The 23,219-nt window shown below is 32.4% G+C and overlaps 1 protein-coding gene across 3 annotated transcripts in view; it reads right to left on the bottom strand.

Annotated features, from left to right (window-relative positions):
* OSBPL1A (oxysterol binding protein like 1A) overlaps positions 1-23,219 on the bottom strand; it is a 298,973-nt gene that overhangs the window by 79,265 nt on the left and 196,489 nt on the right. For all 3 annotated transcript variants that reach the window (XM_051970326.1, XM_051970327.1, XM_051970328.1), the window contains one exon: positions 747-903. In XM_051970326.1, coding sequence (XP_051826286.1) covers positions 747-903 — 157 coding nt within the window. The remainder of the gene's footprint in view (positions 1-746; positions 904-23,219) is intronic.

Genomic DNA, 23,219 nt, shown 5'->3' with positions numbered 1-23,219 from the left:
AAACCAAGCAAAAAAAATCTACTGTATAGTAGTTTTTCTTCCCCAACAGAGAAATGTCATTTACTACATGAAATCAATTTCTTACTAATTTTAAACACTAATAATTTGTGATATTAATGTGACATTTGCATATTGAACTGTCTTATACCTCTAATCTGAAACTGGAGAACAGTGGTGTCTATAACATCTCATTAACTCTACAAAGTCTCTGACTAAACTATCAAGGGGATAAAAAATGGACTAAGTTTATTAGGCAATGTAAATTGGACGTGTGCAGCAAAGAGTGGTTCTTATTAAATTGTCTTTGCTTAAACTTGTGTCATCAGGCTGGCAATATTACCATTCATTCTTAATAAAATCAACAAGAAGATCAAATGACTGGAAACTAAAATAGCAATAGAAGGCATCGTCATAAAAGATGTATGATGAAAAAAAAGAACCCAGCATCAAATTCAGTAGGCACATTTAGACAAGTCTGAGAAAGGCAACTGAAGCATTTATAGGTTGTCTGCAAAGTAGTTTGCTTAAACAAATGGAAAAGATAAAAAATTTGTGCCTTATCCCCTTAATTTCTACATACTTCTCTTAAGCAGACAGAAGAAAAAGCAATTTGAAAAGCAATGGCACATTAAGCACCCGAGGCAGAGGGAAGATTTAGAAAAAGAAAATATTTTTATTGAATCCAAACAATTTTTTTCCACACCACAAAATTCACAACTATTTTATATTAAAATAGATCATCCTACCTGTGTTTTTTGATGCCATTGGACAGGGAATCTCCACCACCACAATCCTTTCCTTCAGACATTCTGCTTTTTCTATCGTTCAAATGTTCTCTCCTCTCTTCAAATGAACGTGCTGTTACTGTTTCCAATCTACTTATGGACTGTTCAGACTCTGAATCTGTAGTAGAGCAGGTGCATGTTAATGACTAGATCTTTGATGCTACTTCAAGAAACAACAGATACCTCCCTCAATGAACCAAACTCTGAAACTCTAGTAGACTATTCTGTCCTTGAGACAGCTTGAGACAACTTGTTAACTTCCCTTACAGGGATTTCAGAGAATCTATACAGTGTAAATAAAAAGCTAACATTCTACAAAGCATTAAGCTCTGCTTGAATTTATAGAACAAATGATAAAGACAAGAAATTAATTCTAATATTAAATACATTCTAAATGCAAAAATCTATATTTAATCTTAGTTACAGCAATCTAGATAAAATTCAAGCTTATGTAAAATGTGTAAAGAGGTTTGAAACTTTTTAAAAAATGTTTGTTGATTTTCTCCATTAGTTCGTTATTAATTACTTATTACTACTAGTCACTCTGTATATACTTTGTATTTACTTGCTTGTGGACATACCAGATTTCCCCCAGGAGATTTTAAATTCCTCGAAGGTAGGGACTGTTTTATTTTTGTCTTTGTATGCCCAAATAGTAAAGCACTTAGTAGATGAATTATCTTCTTAGATCCTTTATAAAAAAAAAAAAAAAAAAACCCTTTAAAGTAGCCTACCTTTTACAAATAAAATGCCAAAAAGGTTCAGTGACTTTCCTAAAGTCTCTCAGTTCTGCGTTCCTACTAACCTCCGGGATAATCATGTGATTCCACTTCCACTCTACCCTTCTCCTTTTAATAAGAGTAGTACCAATATTTCTAACAATATTCCAATGATGATGAGATGTTGTACGAGAAGGAACATTCTAAGGCCACCACACTCCCGTAGTACAAAAAGGACTACGCTATGGCATAATTCTATTCATCACATCAGAAGTCTTTTTTTTTTGTAGGTTTCTTCTGAGCTTTTTATCACTCAAGCCTCTCTCCAGCCTTAGAACTAGGAGGTTGCTGGCCCCCTGTGGGGCCAAATATTCAGAATATTTAACTAAGTCCTTTATCCATTATTCCTAGACAGGGCAATTTTTCTGAATCCCTATGAACTTAAAAAAAATTATTATGAACTTAAAAAATTGAGAATTACTAAGTTTTTGTTAGAATGAAAGTTGATTTATGAAATTATCATTTGGGAATAGTTCTAGTAGTAAAAAATCATTAATATGCACTTCAAGTGTATTTTTTTAATCAAAGAATTCACTCCCAATTCCTTAGTAGGAATATGACATTTTCTGCTATCCCCTTGTCTTCTTCCCTATTAGTTTTATTCTTCCAAAATTTATAGTGCTAAAATAAGATGCTGTATATGCTTCATTAATTTTTAGCACTATAATCTAGCAAAAAATAAAATTAGTAGCTGGACAATAGTACATGTATGTTTTGAGCCTAAATCTCTTAAATGATCTTATTTGCACAAAGACTATTTTAAGGACATCATAAGCCATGTTGTTTCCTTTCCCATTGTTTTTCCACTAAAATGACCTTTCCCTCCCTTCAGAATTCACACAACAATTTATTTTGCAACACCCAAACACAATTATAGTGTATTATTTCTATTATAATATTTGTTGTCTGTTTCTTATCCTCATACTACAGTACAATCCCCAAAAAAGCAGTGTCCATGGGTTATCTAAACCAGAAGTATCAAAATTTCACCAGTTATCTAAACCAAAAGCATCAAAATTTCCCCTGAGTGTTGGGTAGAACTAGATTAAAATGTAATTGAGAAATGTTTAATAAAATACATAAAAATACAATATAGATGATGTTAATTTATGGGTTTCTAGATCAATATTTGAGTTTGATATTACTTCTTAAATAATCTTTGCAAGTACCCAAGTGCTCTAACCTATGTGTTCACCACAATAAGTATATAATAAACGATTTGAGATAACCTATGGTATAACAATGCATATGTTTGTTCCCCTCTATATGCCTCAGAGTGCAAATATGACCTCTGACAAAGATATAGCTACTTCTGATATGGAGCTATTTAAGAGAATTTCTGCTTCATCATCCATTGTAGCAGTTAGTCAAGGAAGAAAAGCATGCTAGTGATAACATAATTTTAAAGGCAATTGGGGATTTATGTTCAAGATAAAAATAACAAAAAAAAAAAAAGATTCCAAAAGAATAATAAAGGACAAGGATGGTATTCTTCCCACAATAAACAAAAGAGAGACAAATCAGGATCTGCTGAATCATCTGCCAACTTTCTCACCTCTATAAAAAAATCTTTTTAAGAATTATCTCTCCAGACTTCAAAATAAAAAAATAAAGAAAATGTATCTTTGATTTGCTTTCAGACTTTACCAGTTCTTTGTCTGGAGGACAACAATTTTTTATCATAAGTTCTACACAATTGTCTTGAATCACTGTGTTACTGAGAATAGCTAAGTTATTCATAGAAGATCATCAAGTAATATTGCTATTACTATGTAAAATATTCTGCTGGTTCTGTTCATTTAGTTTTGCATCAGTTCATGTAAATCTTTCAAGGTTTTTCAGAAAGCATACTTTCTCATCATTTTTTAAAGCACAATAGTATTCCATCATAATCATAAATAACAACTTGTTAAGTCATTCTCCAATTGATGGAATTCCAATTATTTGCCACCACTAAAAAGAGCTGCTATATGTTTTTGTATATGGAGGTCCATTTTCTTTTCTTTTACTCTTTTGAGGATATGTGTGTGTGTGTGTGTGTGTGTGTGTGTATGTATGTATGTATGTATATATGTATATAGGCAAACATTCACACACATACATATATATAATTAGTATTGCTTAATCAAAGGGTATATGTAATTTCATATCTCTTTAGGCATAGTTCCAAATTGCTCCCCAGAAACTAAACCACTTCATCAACAGTACATTAGTATTTGATTTTTCCCACATCCCTTCCAACATTTGTCATTTTCCTTTTCTGTTATATTCACTAATTTGACAGGTTTAAAGTAGTAGCTCAGAGTTATTTTAATTTAGATTTCTTTCATCAATAGTAATTGAGAGAATTTTTTTTTTCATATGGCTATAGACAGCTTTGATAACTTTGTCTAAAAACTGCCTGTTCATCTCCTTTGACCATTTATCAACCGAGGAACGGCTCTTATTTCTATAAATTTGATTCCATTTTCCATATATTTGAGAAATGAAGTCTTTACCAGAGAAACTCAAAGTAGATTTTTTTTATCATTAATGATTGCCCATGATGTATTTTCCCTATATCATATTTTCCCTATTAAGCCCACTCCTTCCCTCTCCACTGTAAAATCTCTTTTAGGTCTCTATTTATGTCAGATATAACATATCTCTACCTCTTCCTTTCCCTTTCTCCCTGTGCATCTCATTCCTTAATTAATTTATTTTCTTAGATAATCATATCACATTCAAATACATAGCTCTACTTTTTGGTTAATGTATATTCCTTCAAGCTGCCATAATAATGAGAAAATTGTTTGTTTGTTTTTTAGCAAGTCAATCTGGGTTAAGTGACTTGACCAGGTCACACTGCTAAGAAGTGTTAAGTGTCTGAAACCAAATTTGAACTCAGCTCCTGCTGATTCTGGGGCCAGTGTTCTTATCCACTGTGTAATCTTAGTTGCCTCAAGAAAGTTTTTAGGAGTTATAAATATTCTCTTCCCATGTCAGAATATAAGCAATTTAACATTATCAAGTCTCTTAAGATTTCTTTTTTATGTTTATCTTTTTATGCTTCTATTGAAGCTTTCTACTAACTATAGAAAGTCAAATTTTCTATTTAGCTTCTATCTTTTCATCAGGAGTGCTTCAAAGTCCTATATTTCACTGAATGTCCATTTTTCTCTCAGAATGATTGGACTCAGTTTTGCTAGGTAATTGATTCTTGGTGGTAATTCTAGCTCTTTTGCCCTCCGAAATATTATATTCCAAGTCCTTTGAGTCTTAATGTAGTAACTACTAAATCTTGTGCTATGCTGACCATGGCTATGTGATACTTGAATTGCTTCTTTTTGGCTACTTGCTCCTTGATTTAGAGGTTCTGGAATTTGAATAAATATTCCTAGGAATTTTCATTTTGGGATCTCTTTTAGGAATTAATCAATAGATTCTTTCAATTTTTATTTTAGCCTCTGCTTCTAGAGTAACAGGAAACCTTTCATTGATAATTTCTTGAAAGATGATGCCTAGTCTCTTTTTTTTGTCATAACTTTAATTATTAGTTCAAAAATTTTTAAATTATTTCTTGTAGATGTATTTTACAAGTCAGTTGCTTTTCCAATGAGATATTGTATATTTTATTTATTCATTCCTTTGGTTTTGTTTTTTGTTTGTTTTGATTTCTTGATGTTTTATAAAGTCATTAGCTTCTGCTGGCCCAATTTTAACTTAAATATTTTCTTCAGTGGGTTTTTGCATCTCTTTTTCCATTTGGGCAATTCTGCTTTTCAAGGCTTTCTTCTCTTCATTGGATTTTTGTGCCTCTTTTACCAAGCTGCTGGTTCTTTTTTATGATTTTGTTTTTCACTCTCATTTCTCTTCCCAATTTTTCCTCTACTTCCCTTACTTGATTTAAAAAAAAATCCTTTTTGATCTCTTTTATGGCTTGAAACCAATTAATATTTTTCCTGAAGGCTTTGGATGCAGAAAATTTGACTTGTCTTCTAAGTGTGTTTTGATCATCCCGGTCACCATACTAATTTTCTATGGTCAGAATTTTTTTTATTGTTGTTTGTTCATTTTCCAGTCTATTTCTTGACTTTTAACTATGTTAAAGTGGAATTCTGCTTCTCAAGGAGCAGTATCCCAAGTTTCAGATTTTTTCTATAAATATTTTCAGGAGTAATTCTTGGGACCTGTAAGTTATTGGCACTTCCAAGGTTCTATGATCCAGAGAGGGGTATGCTTACTGTGGTCCTGTAATGTGCAATGGTTTATAAGTGACCACAAGTACTCTTTTCAATCTGGAAACTCTGACCAAGGTCACTGCTCCATTGTGACTCTGCTGTGCTAGTGAATGGAGATAACTTTTTCAATAATCTGCTAAATGCTGCCAACAATCAAGGTATGAATTACAGGAATACCCACCAGACGGGCTTAGTAATTCAAATCACAGAAGATATCCTGTACAAAGTATGTACTAAAAAAAAAAATCCTAATGAAGTGAGTGGTCATTGGTGCTTCTTTCTAGAGAGGAAGTCTGACTAATTTCAATAAGCTTTAGTACACCATAAAATGTTTTCAACGAAATTCATGCAATATGAAAAATATTAATTTAATTAGATACAGTTTCAAAGCAAAAGAGGTGAAAATGCACATGGTCTAGAATCTGAAAGGCAGATCAAGAGGCCAAACCAGCCATATCTATATATGTATATACCCTGAGAAGGCAGAATGATACATAGCTGGTGTTAGAGTCAGGATGGCCTAAGTCTATAATCTTTCTATGTCTAGATATCAAACATAAGTAACATAAAAATGTACACACATACTTTAGACAGGTACTAAAAATGGACAGTAAAATGGGTCCAAAATTAAATAAAATGTTAGACTGGATCACATTTGTGAAGTAATCTCAAATTGTCTGCAGCTCCAAATTTTGAACTCTTTACTTTAATGCTGGGTTTCTCTCAGAAACACTATGTGGCTTTAAATCATGGAACCTGATTATCTCTGAAGAATCAAAATGACAAATAGGAGTAATGGAAAGAAGGAGAGTAGTAAAAGAGTGTAAGTCAGCTGCAGTATATTAGCGGTGTGAATTATCACAAAATGGCATTAATGTCTTACAGAAAAGAAAGCTGACAAACCATATAATAAGAATAGGAGACAACAGATATATAGCCTCCTAGTCCAACTGTAGCCCTTAGATAGTAAAAGAATAAGAGAATATTATTGAGGTCACTGAGATCCTTTAGGGAAGACTAATGGGTGAGAATAATAGAAGATAAGATAGTTGTGGAGGGCACCATTTCAAGCAATGAGAAAAATCAACTAATATTTATTAAGCGTCTATGTGTAAGGCACTGTGTTGAACTTTCTGAGGGATACAAATAAATATAAGTCATGGCCTCTGTTTTCAAAGAGCTTACAAGTCTAAATGTGGTGATAAAAAGATATACACATAAAAAAAAAACTGATTACGAAAGACAAAGTATAATATAGTCCCAAATAACTATTATAATCAGTGTGTACTAAAAGAGTTCCAGAATAAATTTTGCTTGCTAGAATAATTACAAACATTTCACAAAACGAAGCCTTGATTTGGTGAATTCAAATACAAGATGTCAGGGCACTCCAATCTGTGATACCACCAAAGTAAAACAAAGTCGAAAAGAAAAAAGTGTACTTTTGAGGGTACTCTTGCTCAAGGACATCACTACTGCTGACCTCGAGAGAGGCTCATTGTGGCAGAAATTCTAGGTGCTCAATAGCATGGTTACACAGTCTGAATCAACAGAATGTCTTGAGGAATATACAATGCACACAAGGATACCCACACTCACCAAAGCAAACACACACAACCCAGAAAATCCAAAATCCTCAGAAAAGCTGTCTTCCTAAGATGAGATCTTTTTACACTTTTCTTCTTCTCCTGCCTCTACTGCTATTTTTGCCCCATTATGTATTAGTAGGAGACAATGTCACATGAAAGATATCTGGTGCCTGGCCGCTATTCAGGGTCCTTTCTAGCTCCACAGTTTCAACTAAATCACAATTTTAAGATTCCACATTCTGTGTCATTATTCAGCTGAAAATTTACACCTAAACAGACTGAACTCCCAGAGATCAAGTGACATTTCTAGGAAAATATGAAGTCAACCAGTTTGGGCAACTACAGAAATAGTTAAAACCATCACAAAAGTTTATAACCCTACCCAAAATTATTTTAAAGTTGTGCTGTAATAATTTGTAAAGGACTATTATGACATAAGTGATATCACCTCAACTCTGAAAAAAATTAATATAAGACTTTGCCACAAAACATCTATATCAATCCATAAACCAATATAAATCAATTGCAATCCAATTTCAGATGTTTTGCCTAAGATGTTATGCCATTAATATAAGAGTTTTTAACTTATTTTTCTGTCACAGGCCTCTTTGGTAGTCTAAATGTATAAGATTAAAGGAAAATAATTATGTTGAAATATCATTAACAAAATAAAAACTGCTGCCTATGTATAAACAATTATAGAGAATGTAATATCAAGTATTAAATATTTTAGAATTTTTAAGAACACAATTATGCTATCATCTATGTAATTTTTTTTTTTAATTTCTGGAATTACCAAGTATACTCTAATTCCTACAGACATGAAATTTCAGCAATATTCTCTTCTTTTTAAAGAGTTTTTTTGCTTTCTAAATTAGTGAACAAAAAAATAAAGTCAGGAAGACATGGGTTCAAGTTGTACTTCTGACATACAAATTGTTTGATTTTGGGCAATTCACTTAACCTCCTAATGTTCTGGGCAATTCTTGAAGACTAAAAGCTACAAAGAAAAGTACCAATCTGCAGTGGATTAGGGAATTCCCATACCTGGAAGTTTCCCATAGCAATGAAATCACAGTTTGAGTCCCAATTATTATTTTTTGAAAATCAAGTTCTAACTTGTGTTTTAGAATTTTTAACATGTTTCTCAAAATAATAATCCTTAATATATTAATATGGAAAACCTTTACTGATTGATGCTTTATCTCAAATTAATGAGTTTTTTTTTAAATAAGGCACAATCATTTATATCACATTTGATTAAAAAAATTATAAAGAAATTACCATATATTTTATATAAATATTCTTAAAGCTAACCTGAAAATCTAACTATATTATGTAAGAGAAGTACTCTAAAACAAATGTTTGGCTCTCAGGGTCCCTTTATACTCTTTTAAAAATTAAGGATTTCAACCCCCTGTTAAAGAGCTTTTTTAAAATTTTGAATAATATTTACTATGTTAGCAATAGAATTTGCCATTAGGAGTAGAATTTTACTGTATTAGTATTGTTACTATATTAGGACTATTTATATCTTAGAATTTGAATTTACTATTACAGAAATTGAAATGTCTTACAATTAATATGAACAGTTTTGAATTTGTAAATTCCCTAAAAGTGTGTTGGAGATCTTTAGGTTGCCTGAATCACAAACTGAGAATTACTGTTCTAGACTATAAAGAAAGCCCTTAATTTTATAAAACTAATGACTTGTTTAAAGTACAATTTAATAAGGTCCTTACATAGATGAATTAACACTTAAAAAGAGTAGCATGAATAAAAACAAAAGAATGACATGCTTAAAGGGAAATATTTTCATGAATACTTATCTTCAAATATTTGCTTAAAACAGGCCTTAACAATCATTTGAAACACCTTTCAAACAATTAAGAACTATACAACATGATTGTTAGCTGTATCAGAATGGAATATTAAAACATACTGTGCTAACAGTATTTGATCAATGTTCCAATCAGTCTTTTACATGAAATGAAGTTTAAAAATGATTTTTTCCCTACATAGATTGAGATTTTCAGAAGCCTAGAAAATTGAGAAAACTCTTTAGAAACAATCCAATCAGTCTTTATAGCTAAAGAGCCTCTAAGGATTTAAAAATCCTTCAAATTAAAAGGACAGAAGAGGAGAGGGAAGAAAGATATATATATATAACTTTAATAATACTTGAAAATAATGCTAAAGTGATTGCATTTTCAATGAATTTTGAAAACAAAATATCACAGTGACTAAAATATTTAGTAAACATTATGGCTGACTAAAATATTTAGTTAACATTATGGTTTATTAAATCATCAAGGGTAAGCATGCAAAGTCCATGAATTAACTCTGTATTCTGCACTCATTGGAAACATTTCAAATGTGTGCCCCTAAGGAAATCTCAAACATTTGTTCCAGCGTGAGAGAAAGATACAGATATAAGGACAGGCTTCCAGACTGCCTAAATCCAAAAAATAAAATAGAAATTACTTATGATTACTATAGAGGGGGAAATTATATGCTATTCTAAATTTGCTATAAACTGAAAAAAACAAGCAAAGGAAAAACTGCTAAGATATTGTAACAATGGCTTAGTGAGGAAGTAAATAATAAAACATAATGCTATTGGCAGACAAAAAAACAAAAAGAGGTAAGAGAGATGTTTCAAGTAGATACTCCAAATGAAGGCCAAGGTCAAAATTAGCTGCATATAATAGTAGAATTTAGGAATTAACTTAAAATTATTAATTCCCATACAAGTAAAACTACCATGTTAAAATAAATACAGAGAAGCATGGAAAGATTTATATAATGTGATACAGAGTAAAATGAGCAAAGCCAAGAAAAAATATGCATGATAATTACAATGTAAATGAAAAAAATAACAACCCAAAATCAAAAAGTATGTAACAAAATTATAAAATCAATGAATGAATGAACAAAGAGAGATGAGAAGACATCCCTAATCTACCTTCCTGGAGGTGGGAGGTTAACACATTATACACTGAAAAAATCTGAGAACATGTACAATGTGTCCATCATTTGTACTGACTTTACCCCTTTTCCTAAAAATATATAAGAATCATTTATTTATATTATTTATTATATGAAATGTTCCTTGAGAACATTTGGGATGGAGAGGGAAAGGGAAAAAAGATACTGAAAATAATTATGCCAATGAATGAAATTAAAAATGTCAACAAAAATTTTTAAATAAACTAACCTGTTTTTCAAAGGCTAAAAAATATTACAAAATATACATAACTCTAACCAAATAAATATCTTCAGCACTCAATTTATCCATATGAAAATTTTCCACATGTTCCATTTTGGACTACTAAATTCAGAATTTGCAATCTCTTCTCTTGAAATTCTTGGCCCATAAAGTTTTTTGTGAAGTATACAGATAAATCCACTAGGATGCAATTCTAGATTGCACTTAAAAAGGAGTCAGTTAGTCAATAAGCATTTATTATGTTTGACTGGCACTGTGACAAACACTGAGAGATACAGAGAGTTTATAAAACATAGTCCTACCATCAAGGAGGATACATTCTAATGAAGGAGACAATATGTTCTAGGTAACCACAGGATACATCTAGACTAAAGAGATGAAGGTACAAATGGTGGGTTCAAAGAAATATCTCTTTAGAAGGTAGAGGCTTACTTGAATCTTGAAGGAAACCAGGAAAAAAACTAAGAGGTTCAAAGTCAGAGTCTTCCAAGCCTGGAGGAGCCCAGCATAAAAGAGGGAGATGAAAAAGAAAGGGTCATGTTGAGGAACATTTGGAATAAAGTGTGGGGAAAGTGTAAGAAATGGGGCAGGTTAGGAAGAATTTAAATGCCAAAAAGTTTATATTTGAGCTCACTGGTATTAGAGTATCATCAGAAACCATGATTCTGGTAGGTGAGAAAGGGAAAGACTTGAAGCTCAGAGATAAATTAGGAAATGACTGCAGTACATCATGTGGAATGATGAAAGCATGAACCAGAGAGGCAGCAGTGTAAGTGGGATCCCAAGACAGATACACATACATACACACACACACACACACACACACACACACACACACACCCCACACACACAATTATAAAGGTCAAGCATGACATGAAGAAAGATAAAAAAAACAACCCCTACTCTACCCTTCCTGGAGGTAGGAGATTAACAGCAGTTGCACACTGAAAAAAGTCTGAAAACTTGTACAATGTATCCATCACCTGTTATGATTTTCTCCTTTCCCCTAAAAAAAAATACTTTGTCACAAGAAATGGTTCCTTGGAAGAAATCATTAATAATCAAAAACATGTAAATAGAATTACACATTAGAAAAATGTAAATTAAAACAAGTTTTAAGTTCTGGTCCATATCCACAAAATGGCAAAATGACAAAAAAAAAAAAAAAAAAGGAAAGTGCAGAAAAACAGTATACTCTAGCTGGTGAATCTATGAATTGGATCTAGCCTTTCCAAAACAGTTTGGAACTATGCCCCCAAAAGTCATTCAACTGTATATACATATGTGTTGAACAAACATAGCACTACTAGATATAAATACCTAAAGGGTTTTTTTAAAGAGAAAATGGATTATCAAACTGTGCATACCCTTTGATCCAGCAGTGTTTCTACTGGGCTTATACCCCAAAGAGATACTAAAGAAAGGAAAGGGACCTGTATGTGCCAAAATGTTTGTGGCAGCCCTGTTTGTAGTGGCTAGAAGCTGGAAAACGAAAGGATGTCCATCAATTGGAGAATGGTTGAGTAAATTGTGGTATATGAATGTTATGGAATATTATTGTTCTGTAAGGAATGACCAGCAGGATGAATACAGAGAGGACTGGCGAGACTTACTTGAATTGATGCTAAGTGAAATGAGCAGAACCAGGAGATCATTATATACCTCAACAATACTGTTTGAGGATGTATTCTGATGGAAGTGGATCTCTTCGATAAAGAGAGCTTTAATTGATCAAAGATGGACAGAAGCAGCTACACCCAGAAAAAGACCACTGGGAAATGAATATAAACTGCTTGCATTTTTGTTTTTCTTCCCGGGTTATTTATAACATCTGAATTCAATTCTCCCTGTGCAACAAGAAAACTGTTCGGTTCTGCACACATATATTGTATCTAGGATATACTGTAACCCATTCAACATGTAAAGGACTGCTTGCCATCTGGGGGAAGGGGTGGAGGAAGGGAGGGGAAAAATCGGAACAGAAATGAATGCAAGGGATAATGCTGTAAAAAATTACCCTGGCATGCGTTCTATCAATAAAAAGTTATTTAAAAAAAATAAAATAAAGAGAAAATGGACTTATATTTACAAAAAAAATTATATCAGTATTTTGTAGTAGCAAAGAACTAGAAATGAAGGGGGATGACTAAACAAATCATGGTAGGTGATTATAATGTAATATTACTTTAAGAAATGACCAAAAAAAAAAAAAAAAAAAAGAGATGGTGTAAAGAGACCTGGAAAGACTATGTAACTGATGCAGAGTGAAACAAACATCACAAAGAAGCACATCTTTAAAAGATCTGTGAACTCTGATCAATGCAATGATCAATTATGTTGTCAAACTGAGAAAAGTTGCTATTCACCACTTCTTGATAGAGAACTGACACCCTTAAGATGAATAATAAGACATATTTTTGGACAGAAGATTCATAAAACTTGCTACCCATCTCTTGAGAGAAAACTGACACTCTCAAGATGAAGAAGGGAATTGTTTAAATGGGCAAATGGGAAAGGTGAATATAACTAGGGATAATAAGGGAAAGGAAAGGAGGACCACTGAGACTTTTTTTTTAATGAAGAGAAGAAAAGTTACAAAGAAACATAGACAAGCAGGGCAACTTTGAAAGTTTCAAGATGAACATATATTTATTTAAAAAGAGAAGTTCAACATGATGGAATGTTCTTTTTCTGTTCTACTATGTGGAATACACATTTTGTTTGGTGTTTTAAGCAAGGAATAAAAATAAATATATATGTTTTTAAAATTAACTTCCCCTTTTCAGGTTCTGAACTTGATAGAAGGATGTTTAAATAAAAACCATCTATAAGAATGATCTGAACCAGAATACTGTATATAGTAATAGCAAGATTATGTAATGATAGACTTAGCTCTTCTCAGCAATACAATGATTCAAGATGATTCCAATATACTTGGGATGGAAAACTGCTATTTATAACCAAAAAGAGAACTATGGAGACTGAATGCAGATTGAAGTATTTACTTTGACCTTCTGCCTCTTTGTTTATTTGTTTCTCTCATGACTTTCCTCTTTTGTTCTGATTTTTCTTTCACAACATGACTAATATGGAAATAATTGTTAAAATAATTGTACATGTATAACATATCAGGTTGCTTGCTCGGGAAGGTAAGGGATGGAGAAAAAAATTTGGAACTCTAAATCTTACAAAAATGAATGATGATAATGCTTAATGCAGCGAACAGAATCAAGGGAACACTGTACACTGTACAGAGTAACATCAAGATTGTGATGACAAATTATGAGAAATTTAGTGGTTCTTAGCAATGCAGTGATCCAAGACAATTCCTATAGACTTGGGATGGAAAATGCCATTCACATTCAAAGAGAGAACTGTGTAGATTGAATGTGGATTGAAACATACATAGTATTTTCACCGTTTTTTTTTTTTTTTTTCTTTTTCTTGTGTTTTTTCTCTTTTGGTCTGATTTTTCTTGCACAACATGACAAATATGGAAATATGTTAAAAAACATTGTATATGTATAACTTAAGTCAGACTGCTTGTTGTCCTGGGGAAGAAGGAGTTAAGAGAAGGAGAGAGAAAAGATTTGGAATACAAACCTTACAAAAGTGAATGTTGAATGCCAATAAATTTGATAACTTAAGTGAAATGGGTGACTAACTTCAAAAATATAGGCTCCCCAGATTAACAGAGGAGGAAGTAAATTGCTTAAATAGTCCCATCTCAGAAAAAGAAATAGAATAAGCCATTAATCAACTCCCTAAGAAAAAATTGCCAGGAGCAGATAGATTTACATGTGAATTCTACCAAACATTTAAAGAACAATTAGCCCCAATGCTATATAAACTCTTTGAAAAAATAGGGAATGAAAGGAGTCCTACCAAATTCCTTTTATGACACAGACATGGTACTGATACCTAAATCAGCTAGGTTGAAAAGAGAGAAAGAAAATTATGGACCAATCTCCCTAATGAATATTGATGCTAAAATCTTAAACAAAGATATTAGCAAAAAGACTACAGAAAATCATCCCAAGGATAATACACCATGATCAAGTAGGATTTATACCAGGAATGCAGGGCTGGTTCAATATTAGGAAAACTATTAGTATAACTGACCATATTAATAACCAAATTAACAAAAACCATATGATCATCTCAATAGATGCAGAAAAAGCATTTGATAAAATCCAACATCCATTCCTATTAAAAACACTTGAGAGAACAGGAATAAATGGCCTTTTCCTTAAAATAATCAGTAGCATCTATTAAAAACCATCAGTAAGCATCATATGCAATGGGGATAAACTGGAACCATTCCCAATAAGATCAGGAGTGCAACAAGGTTGCCCACTATCACCATTACTATTCTATATTGTATTAGAAATGCTAGCTTCAGCAATAAGAGCTGAGAAAGAAATTAAAGGAATTAGAGTAGGTAAGGAGGAAACCAAATTATCACTCTTTGTTGATGATAGGATGGTATACTTAGAGAACCCCAGAGATTCTACTAAAAAGCTATTAGAAATAATCCACACCTTTAGCAAAGTTACAGGATACAAAATAAACCCACATAATTCATCAGTATTCTTATATATCACTAACAAAATCCAACAGTTAGAATTACAAAGAGAAATTCCATTTAAAATAACTACTGACAGTATAAAATATTTAAGAATCCATCTGCCAAGGGAAAATTAGAAACTATATGAGCAAAACTACAAAACTCTTTCCAAACAAATAAAGTCAGATCTAACTAATTGGAAAAATATTAAATGTTCTTGAATTGGGCAAGCAAATATAATAAAGATGACAATACTACTTAAACTAATCTATTTATTTAGCACTATAACCATCAGACTCCCAAAAAACTATTTTAATGATCTAGAAAAAAGAACAACAAACTTCATATGGAAAAACAAAAGGTCAAGAATTTCAAGGGAATTAATGAAAAAAATCAAATGAAGGTGGCCTAGTTGTATCAGATCTAAAATTATATTATAAAGCAGTGGTTACCAAAACCATTTGATATTGGCTAAGAAATAGACTAGTTGATCAGTGTAATAGGTTAGGTTCAAAGGACAAAATAACCAATAACTTTAATAATCTAATGTTTGACAAACCCAAAGACCCCTGTTTTTGGGATAAGAAGTCACTGTCTGACAAAAATTGCTGGGAAAATTGGAAATTAGTATAGCAGAAACTAGGCACTGACCCACACTTAACACCATACATCAAGATAAGGTCAAAATGGGTTCATGATCTAGGCATAAAGAATGAGATTATAAATAAATTGGAAGAGCAAAGGATAGTTTACCTCTCAGATCCATGGAAGAGGAAGGAATTTATGACCAAAGAAGAACTAGAGATCATTATTAATCACAAAATAGAAAAATTTGATTATATCAAATTAAAAAGGTTTTGTACAAACAAAACTAATGCAGACAGGATTAGAAGGAAAGCAATAAACTGGGAAAACATTTTTACAGTCAAAGGCTCTAATAAAGGCCTCATTTCCAAAATATATAGAGAATTGACTCTAATCTATAAGAAATCAAGCCATTCTCCAATTGATTAATTGGTCAAAGAATAGGAACAATTCTCAGATGAAGAAACTGAAACTATTTCTAGCCATATGAAAAGATGTTACAAGTCATTATTAATCAGAGAAATGCAAATTAAGACAACTCTGAGATATCACTACACACCTGTCGATTGGTTAGAATGACAGGGAAAGATAATACGGAATAGTGGAGGAGTTGTGGGAAAACTGGGACACTGATACCTTGTTGGTGGAATTGTGAACACATCGAGCCACTCTAGAGAGCACTTTGGAACTATGCTCAAAAAGCTATCAAACTGTGCATACCCTCTGATCCAGCAGTGTTACTACTGGGCTTATATCCCAAAGAGATTTTAAAAAAGGGAAAGGGACCTGTATGTACAAGAATGTTTGTGGCAGCCCTCTTTGTAGTGGCCAGAAACTGGAAACTGAGTGGATACCCATCAATTGGAGAATGGCTGAATAAATTGTGACATATGAATATTATGGAATATTATTGTTCTGTAAGAAATGACTAGCAGCATGATTTCAGAAAGGCCTGGAGAGACTTACACGAACTGATGCTGAGTGAAATGAGCAGGACAAGGAGATCATTATATACTTCAACAACAATACTATATGATGATCAATTCTGATGGACGTGGCCCTCTTCAACAACGAGATGAACCAAATCAGTTCCAATGGAGCAGTAATGAACTGAACCAGCTATACCCAGGGAAAGAACTCTGGGAGATGACTATGAACCACTCAATCCCTCTATTTTTGTCTGCCTGCATTTTTGATTTCCTTCACAGGTTAATTGTATACTATTTCAAAGTCCGACTCTTTTTATACAGCAAAATAACTGTTTGGACATGTATACATATATTGTACTTAACTATACTTTAACATACTTAACATGTATTGGTCAACCTGCCATCTAAGGGAAGGGGTAGGGGGAAGGAGGGAAAAAGTTGGGTCAAAAGGATTTGCAACTGTCAATGCTGAAAAATTACCTATGCATATATCTTGTAAATAAAAAGCTATAATAAAAAAAATGAATGTTGAAAACTATTTTTACAGGTATTTGGAAAAATAAAATACTACTGAGAAAAAAAAAGAATGCAGAAAATTATCTTTCCTTGTAATTAGAAAAATAAAATATCACTGGAAAAAAAAAAGATCTGAGGGCTTCAGTGACTAAAAACATGAGTTATGAGAGTGAGAGTGAAATGCAGCAACAAGATTATGTGATGATCAACTCGGATGAACATGGCTCTTTTCAACAATGATTCAGGCCAATTCCAATAGACTTGTGATGGAGACAGCCACCTGTATCCACAAAGAACTAGAAGAATTGAATATGGATCACAACATAGTATTTTCACCTTTTTTGTTGTTGGCTTGTCTTTTTTTTCTCATCTTTTTCCTTTTTGATTGATTTTTCTTGTGCAGCATTATAAATGTAGAAATACGTATAGAAGAACAGCACATGTTTAATATATATTGAATTACTTGCTGTATAGGTAAGGGGATGTAGGGAAAGGAGTGAGAAAAATTTGGAACACAAGATTTTGCAAGGGTGAATGTTTAAATTTATCTTTGCATGTATTTTGAAAAAAAAAAAAGCTATAATAAAAAAATGTGATATATCAGACAAAAAAAACTAACCCAATCTTAGGCTGTGTTAGATTCTGCTGTACAGAATTAGAGATGATAACTCCTACAGTATCTACCCTTGAATACTTATCTTCAATTCCCAGCGTTACTTTTAAAGACCTAGCAGTCTTGTCATTTCTATCTCCAAGGCACCTCTTAGCTATGGCCCATTTTCTCTCTTCACCCTAATTTAAGTTTTCATTATTGCAATAATTTTCTGGTTAGTCTCCTTAAGACTTTTCTCATTCCAATCTCTCTTCCACACAACTGTCAAAGTTATTTCTTAAAGTACAGTTCTTTTCAATATTCAATAAACTCTTTTAATGTCACCCCTTCTCAAACTTTAGTATCTCCCTATATCTCTAGAATAAAACAGAAGTCCCGCTATTGTCATTTAAAGCTCTTTATAAACATTATCCCTTCCTAACTTTCCAACATATTTGAAACTATCTCAAGTATATGACATAAGAAAATCTGAGAACATTTACTGGCTTTCCTAGGTTACACAATTAGATTTTATGGTAAATTATTCATGAACATTTAAATGAAAATAGCATGAAGAGGAAACATTAGCAAGCAAAAAATCATTAACATATTGCTTAAAAAAAACATTAAGAGTAAGCAGATAGTAATAAGAATAATGCTTTAAGAATTTCAACATTCAAAAATCACAGATTTTTCTGTAGCTTGTTTGTATGCTTACGTACAAATAGGACGTGAAGCTTTTGGATTTGCAATTGGGAGAGGATAAATTACTACATATAATTTATAAAATAACTGTTTTGAAATATTTATTACTCATTTTTCTTTTATACTTTTGCATTTTCCCCTTTATAACTCCATAAAAAGAAATGTAGCTTTCCTTTGTATTAAGGACAACTCCTTCCTCCCAATTCTAGGGATAGGCATATTCATACTAACTTATAAATCAGCAGCAATATCATTGCCACACTAATAAGCATTATGGAATAAGTTCAAAATGTCACACACGCAGCATACTTTATTTTTAAGGACACAGTCCTACACTTTATATAAATTTGCATTACACAAATCTAACTTTCTGTAAAGATTTCTGAAAATAATCCAAATGACAATTCTTTATCAGGATCTGACAGAGATAAAAGCTGCAAAGCCTGGAAAACTTCAAAACTCGAGACTGAACCAAAAAGGTTCACAATCAAATAGCTGGCAGAAGCATTTCTTCATCTGAACAAATATTTTTCTTGTAAGATGGAACCAAATCCTTTTAAGATTTTTAAAAATTCAAATACTAGTTGAGGACAATACTACTTGCTATTATCAGATATATATATATATATAAGATAGGTACCATCCAATCATTTTCTAGACAGCACTGAGGGAATTAAAGTGATTAGGACAGCAAGTGAAAATTGAGTGAACCACCCTGACTCTATCTTGTGATTCAAAATACAAAGAATAAAAACTTACTTTCTATTGTGGAGACCGGGAGAGGACACTGTTGCACTGTTTGAACCTAGCCTATGTTATTGGAAACCCAAACTACCTCTACTTATTGCTTAGAGACCTTAACTAAGGATTTGGATTATGCTAACTAGAAACCCAGTTAGATCTGAAGACTGATACAGTTTTCTCATTATTATACATCTCAAAGAACCCATAGTCCTATATAAAAACTATTCTCTACACTGGTTAATTAGTGTTTCTATGTTTTTCTGACTGAATATAGACACTTGAAGGAAGTGGGTCTTCCCCCCCACCCAATTGCAGGAAATTGTACCTGTTTCCTTTCCCCATCCCAACTTAGAAAGTCCCTAATCTTTCTTCTAGTTAGAAATCAGATTACCTAATTTTGCATCCTGGTTAATAGTTTTCTTTTAACTAATTGATCTTATTTGATTGTTTTTAATGTATAAAAATCTGTCCCCTCCCATATTCTGAATCCAGTCCTAAACTGGGGAGAAGTGGTCCTGATTTGCTAAGCAAATAGCATGTTCTGCTTAATAAATGTTCCAAAGCTTGAACTTTTGTTTCCTCAGTCATTTCATCTTTTACTGTTCTTTAAAAAAAAAAAAAAAAGTTGCACAGCCAATCACCAGTGATAAAGCCTTGGTATAGGGGCTAGAGAAGGAGCACATAGTTTATTTTATTTTTATATTAACCTTTCTGTATACTCTGTATACTCTGCATACTTTATCAATTAACTTTACCTTTCATAGTTCTGTTCCTTATTATGGTTTAGTATTTAATATGTCTGTATTTTAGTACATTTTATGACTTATATAAAAGTATTATTTAATGTATACTTTTGTTATATAAGCTAAGTCAAAGAGGTGAATGGTGGCAAATTTACATCATATAAAAATCACTTTACATAGAAATTTGTGGAGCGATCTATTTACATAAAGTGAGAAATGGTAAAGCATGGATTAATGAGAGCCTAAAAATAATGAAAAATAAATCTTACTTTATAGAGCAGTGAGTGACTTTGATAGAGTGCAAGTTCAACATGAATCAGCATTCTAAAGAAGTCAATGTAATTCTAAATTGTATGACTAGAACCACAAAGAGGTAAGTACATAAAAAATAAGACAGCAAAGGAGGAAGAAATACAGCTGGAACTTCCTACCAACCCTCCTCCAAATACACTCCCAAAAATGTAGTAGACTGAATCTGATTGGAAAATCTAAGAAAAGTCACAGTAAGTAATTTCCCAGACTATTACAGCATAAGAACACTGTCTATGAGAAGTCTATGAACACTGGGAACATCCCATGTATAGCATTTCAATGAAGGGCAAGAGAAGATGGCAGAGTCATAGTGGGATACAGCAAGCTTATGCAGAGTATGAAAACATGTGCCAACAGGCAGCTCTGTCATTCACTATTCAAATCCCAGTCACAAATACAGGATGGATCAAGAATGGGACCTGTTCCCAGGGCTGACATAATGGGCTTTACTAGTATACACAAAGAAGAGTATAAGTTTAGAAGCAAGCTACAGTGGTGTGGCCTTAGAGCAAAGCAGGGTCTCTGTTACAGTCTGAAACTCTAGTATAGTATGAAGCTTGAAAAATAACAACAAAGGCAAGAATACCAGATTCAAGGGAAGCCTGCAGTTTTAACTTTCTATATGAGCAGAACAATCTACTGTTGATTAGACCTAAACTGATTTTAAGAACTTAGTACTCAGAACAAGGAGACTGCAATCACCTATTGGCATGAATCATGAATCAAATAACTGGGGATACATAAAGCTTGCAGGTTCCCAGAATAAGCTTCTCCTTAAGCATTTAGAATAACATGATATTCAATACCCAAAGAAATTAGTAATAGGACTAAACTAATTGTCTCTCTAGATATATAGAGAGCCCAATTCTACATCAGAAATCAGAAAGTAGGATGAATAAATATTCAAACAAACAAAAAAAAAATCCTTCCATGAAAAGCTATTATGGCTAAAGGGATGCTCAAAACACAATCCTAGAAAAAGAGAATGATTTTTAAAACATCTAGAATCAAAGAATCAAAGAAAAGTATAGGTTAATCACAAACTCTTTTTTTTAAAATTTATTTTATTATAGCTTTTTATTTACAAAATGTATGCATGGGTAATCTTTCAACATTGACCCTTGCAAAACCTTCTGTTCCAAATTTTCCCCTCCTTTCTCCCACCAGCTACGCTAGATGGCAGGTAGTCCAATATATGTTAAAATACATATTTAATCCAATATATGTATACATATTTGTACAGTTATCTTGCCGCACAAGAAAAATCAGATCTAGAAAAAAAAAATCTGAGAAGGAAAACAAAAATGCAAGAAAACAATAACAGAAAGAGTGAAAATGCTATGTTGTGGTCCATAATCATTTTCCATAATCCTTTCTCTGGCTGTAGAGGTTCTCTTCATTACTGAACAATTGGAACTGGTTTGAATCATCTCAGTGTTGAAGAGAGCCACATCCATCAGAATTGGTCATATAGTCTTGTTATTGCCATATATAATGATCTCCTGGTTCTGCTCATTTCACTTCACATCAGTTCATGTAAATTTCTCCAAGTCTCTCTGAAATCATCCTTTTCGTCATTTCTTACAGAACAGTAATATTCCATAACATTCATATACCATAACTTATTCAGCCATTCTCCAATTGATGGGCATTCACTCAGTTTCCAGTTTCTTGCCACTACAAAGAGGGCTGCCACAAAAATTTTTGCACATATGGGTCCCTTTCCCTCTTTTAGGATCTCTTTGGCATATAATCCCAATAGAAACACTGCTGGATCAAAGGGTATGCAGAGTTTGATAACTTTTTGAGCATAGTTCCAAATTGCTCTCCAGAATGGTTGGATTCTTTCACAGTTCCACCAACAATGTATCAGTGTCCCTGTTTTCCCACATCCCCTCCAACATTCAGCATTGAGAGGATTGTCTTATTTTGCATTTCTCTAATTAATAAAATTTCCATTTCTTCATCTGAAAATTGTCTGTTCATATCCTTTGACCAATTAATCAATTGGAGAATGGCTTGATTTCTTATAAATTTGAGTTAATTCTCTATATATTTTAGAAATGAAACATTTATTAGAACCTTTGAATGTAAAAATGTTTTCCCAGTTTTTTGCTTCCTTTCTAATCCTGTCTGCATTAGTTTTGTTTGTATAAAAACCTTTTAACTTAATATAATCAAAATTATTTATCTTGTGATCAATAATGATCTCTATTTCTTCTTTGGTCACAAATTTCTTCCTCCTCCACAGGTCAGAGGGGTAAATTATCCTATGTTCTTCTAATTTATTTATATCATACTTTATGTCTAGATCATGAACCCAATTAGCTACAAATTCAACAAGAATTCCTAGAAGAAATAGAGTAAGAGTTAACAAAAAAAAAAAAAGTTTACACTTTAATTCTTTTAAATAAATGAATGGCACAGGAAAAAATTAGAAAAGAAGTAAGAATTTTCCACAAAAATCGAAAAGAGATTAATAGCTTTGGACAAGAATTACAAATCATGCCCAATCAACAAACTCTTTGAAAATTTGAATAAATCATGCTGAAACTCTTAACATCATAAAAAAAATTAAAACAAAGTCAAAAAAAAATAGAATATATAGCATATATCATAGAAAAGAAAAGTGACCTGGAAAATAGATCAAGAAAAAAAGATTTTAAAATAATGAAGATTACTTAAAAGCCTGCAAGAAGGAAGATATATTTGAAGAAATCTTAAAAAGAAAACTGCCCAGATGGTCTGAATTTTAATCAGGAAATCCAAAATGAAGTCACAATGAGTCATTTTTTTTTCCATCCCAGGGTAGTTTGGGAAAGCAGCCAGAGAAATATGCAGATAGTAGAAATGCAGTCTGGGAAGAAGTGGGCTGAGCAGAGCATTCTAGGATATAGCAACTTAATAATAAGCTAATAAGGAAC

The sequence above is a fragment of the Antechinus flavipes genome, chromosome 1 (genome assembly GCF_016432865.1).
Source record: "Antechinus flavipes isolate AdamAnt ecotype Samford, QLD, Australia chromosome 1, AdamAnt_v2, whole genome shotgun sequence".
NCBI lineage: Eukaryota > Metazoa > Chordata > Mammalia > Dasyuromorphia > Dasyuridae > Antechinus > Antechinus flavipes.
Note: the sequence above shows the minus strand (reverse complement) of the source record. Positions and strands in the feature narration are given on the sequence as shown.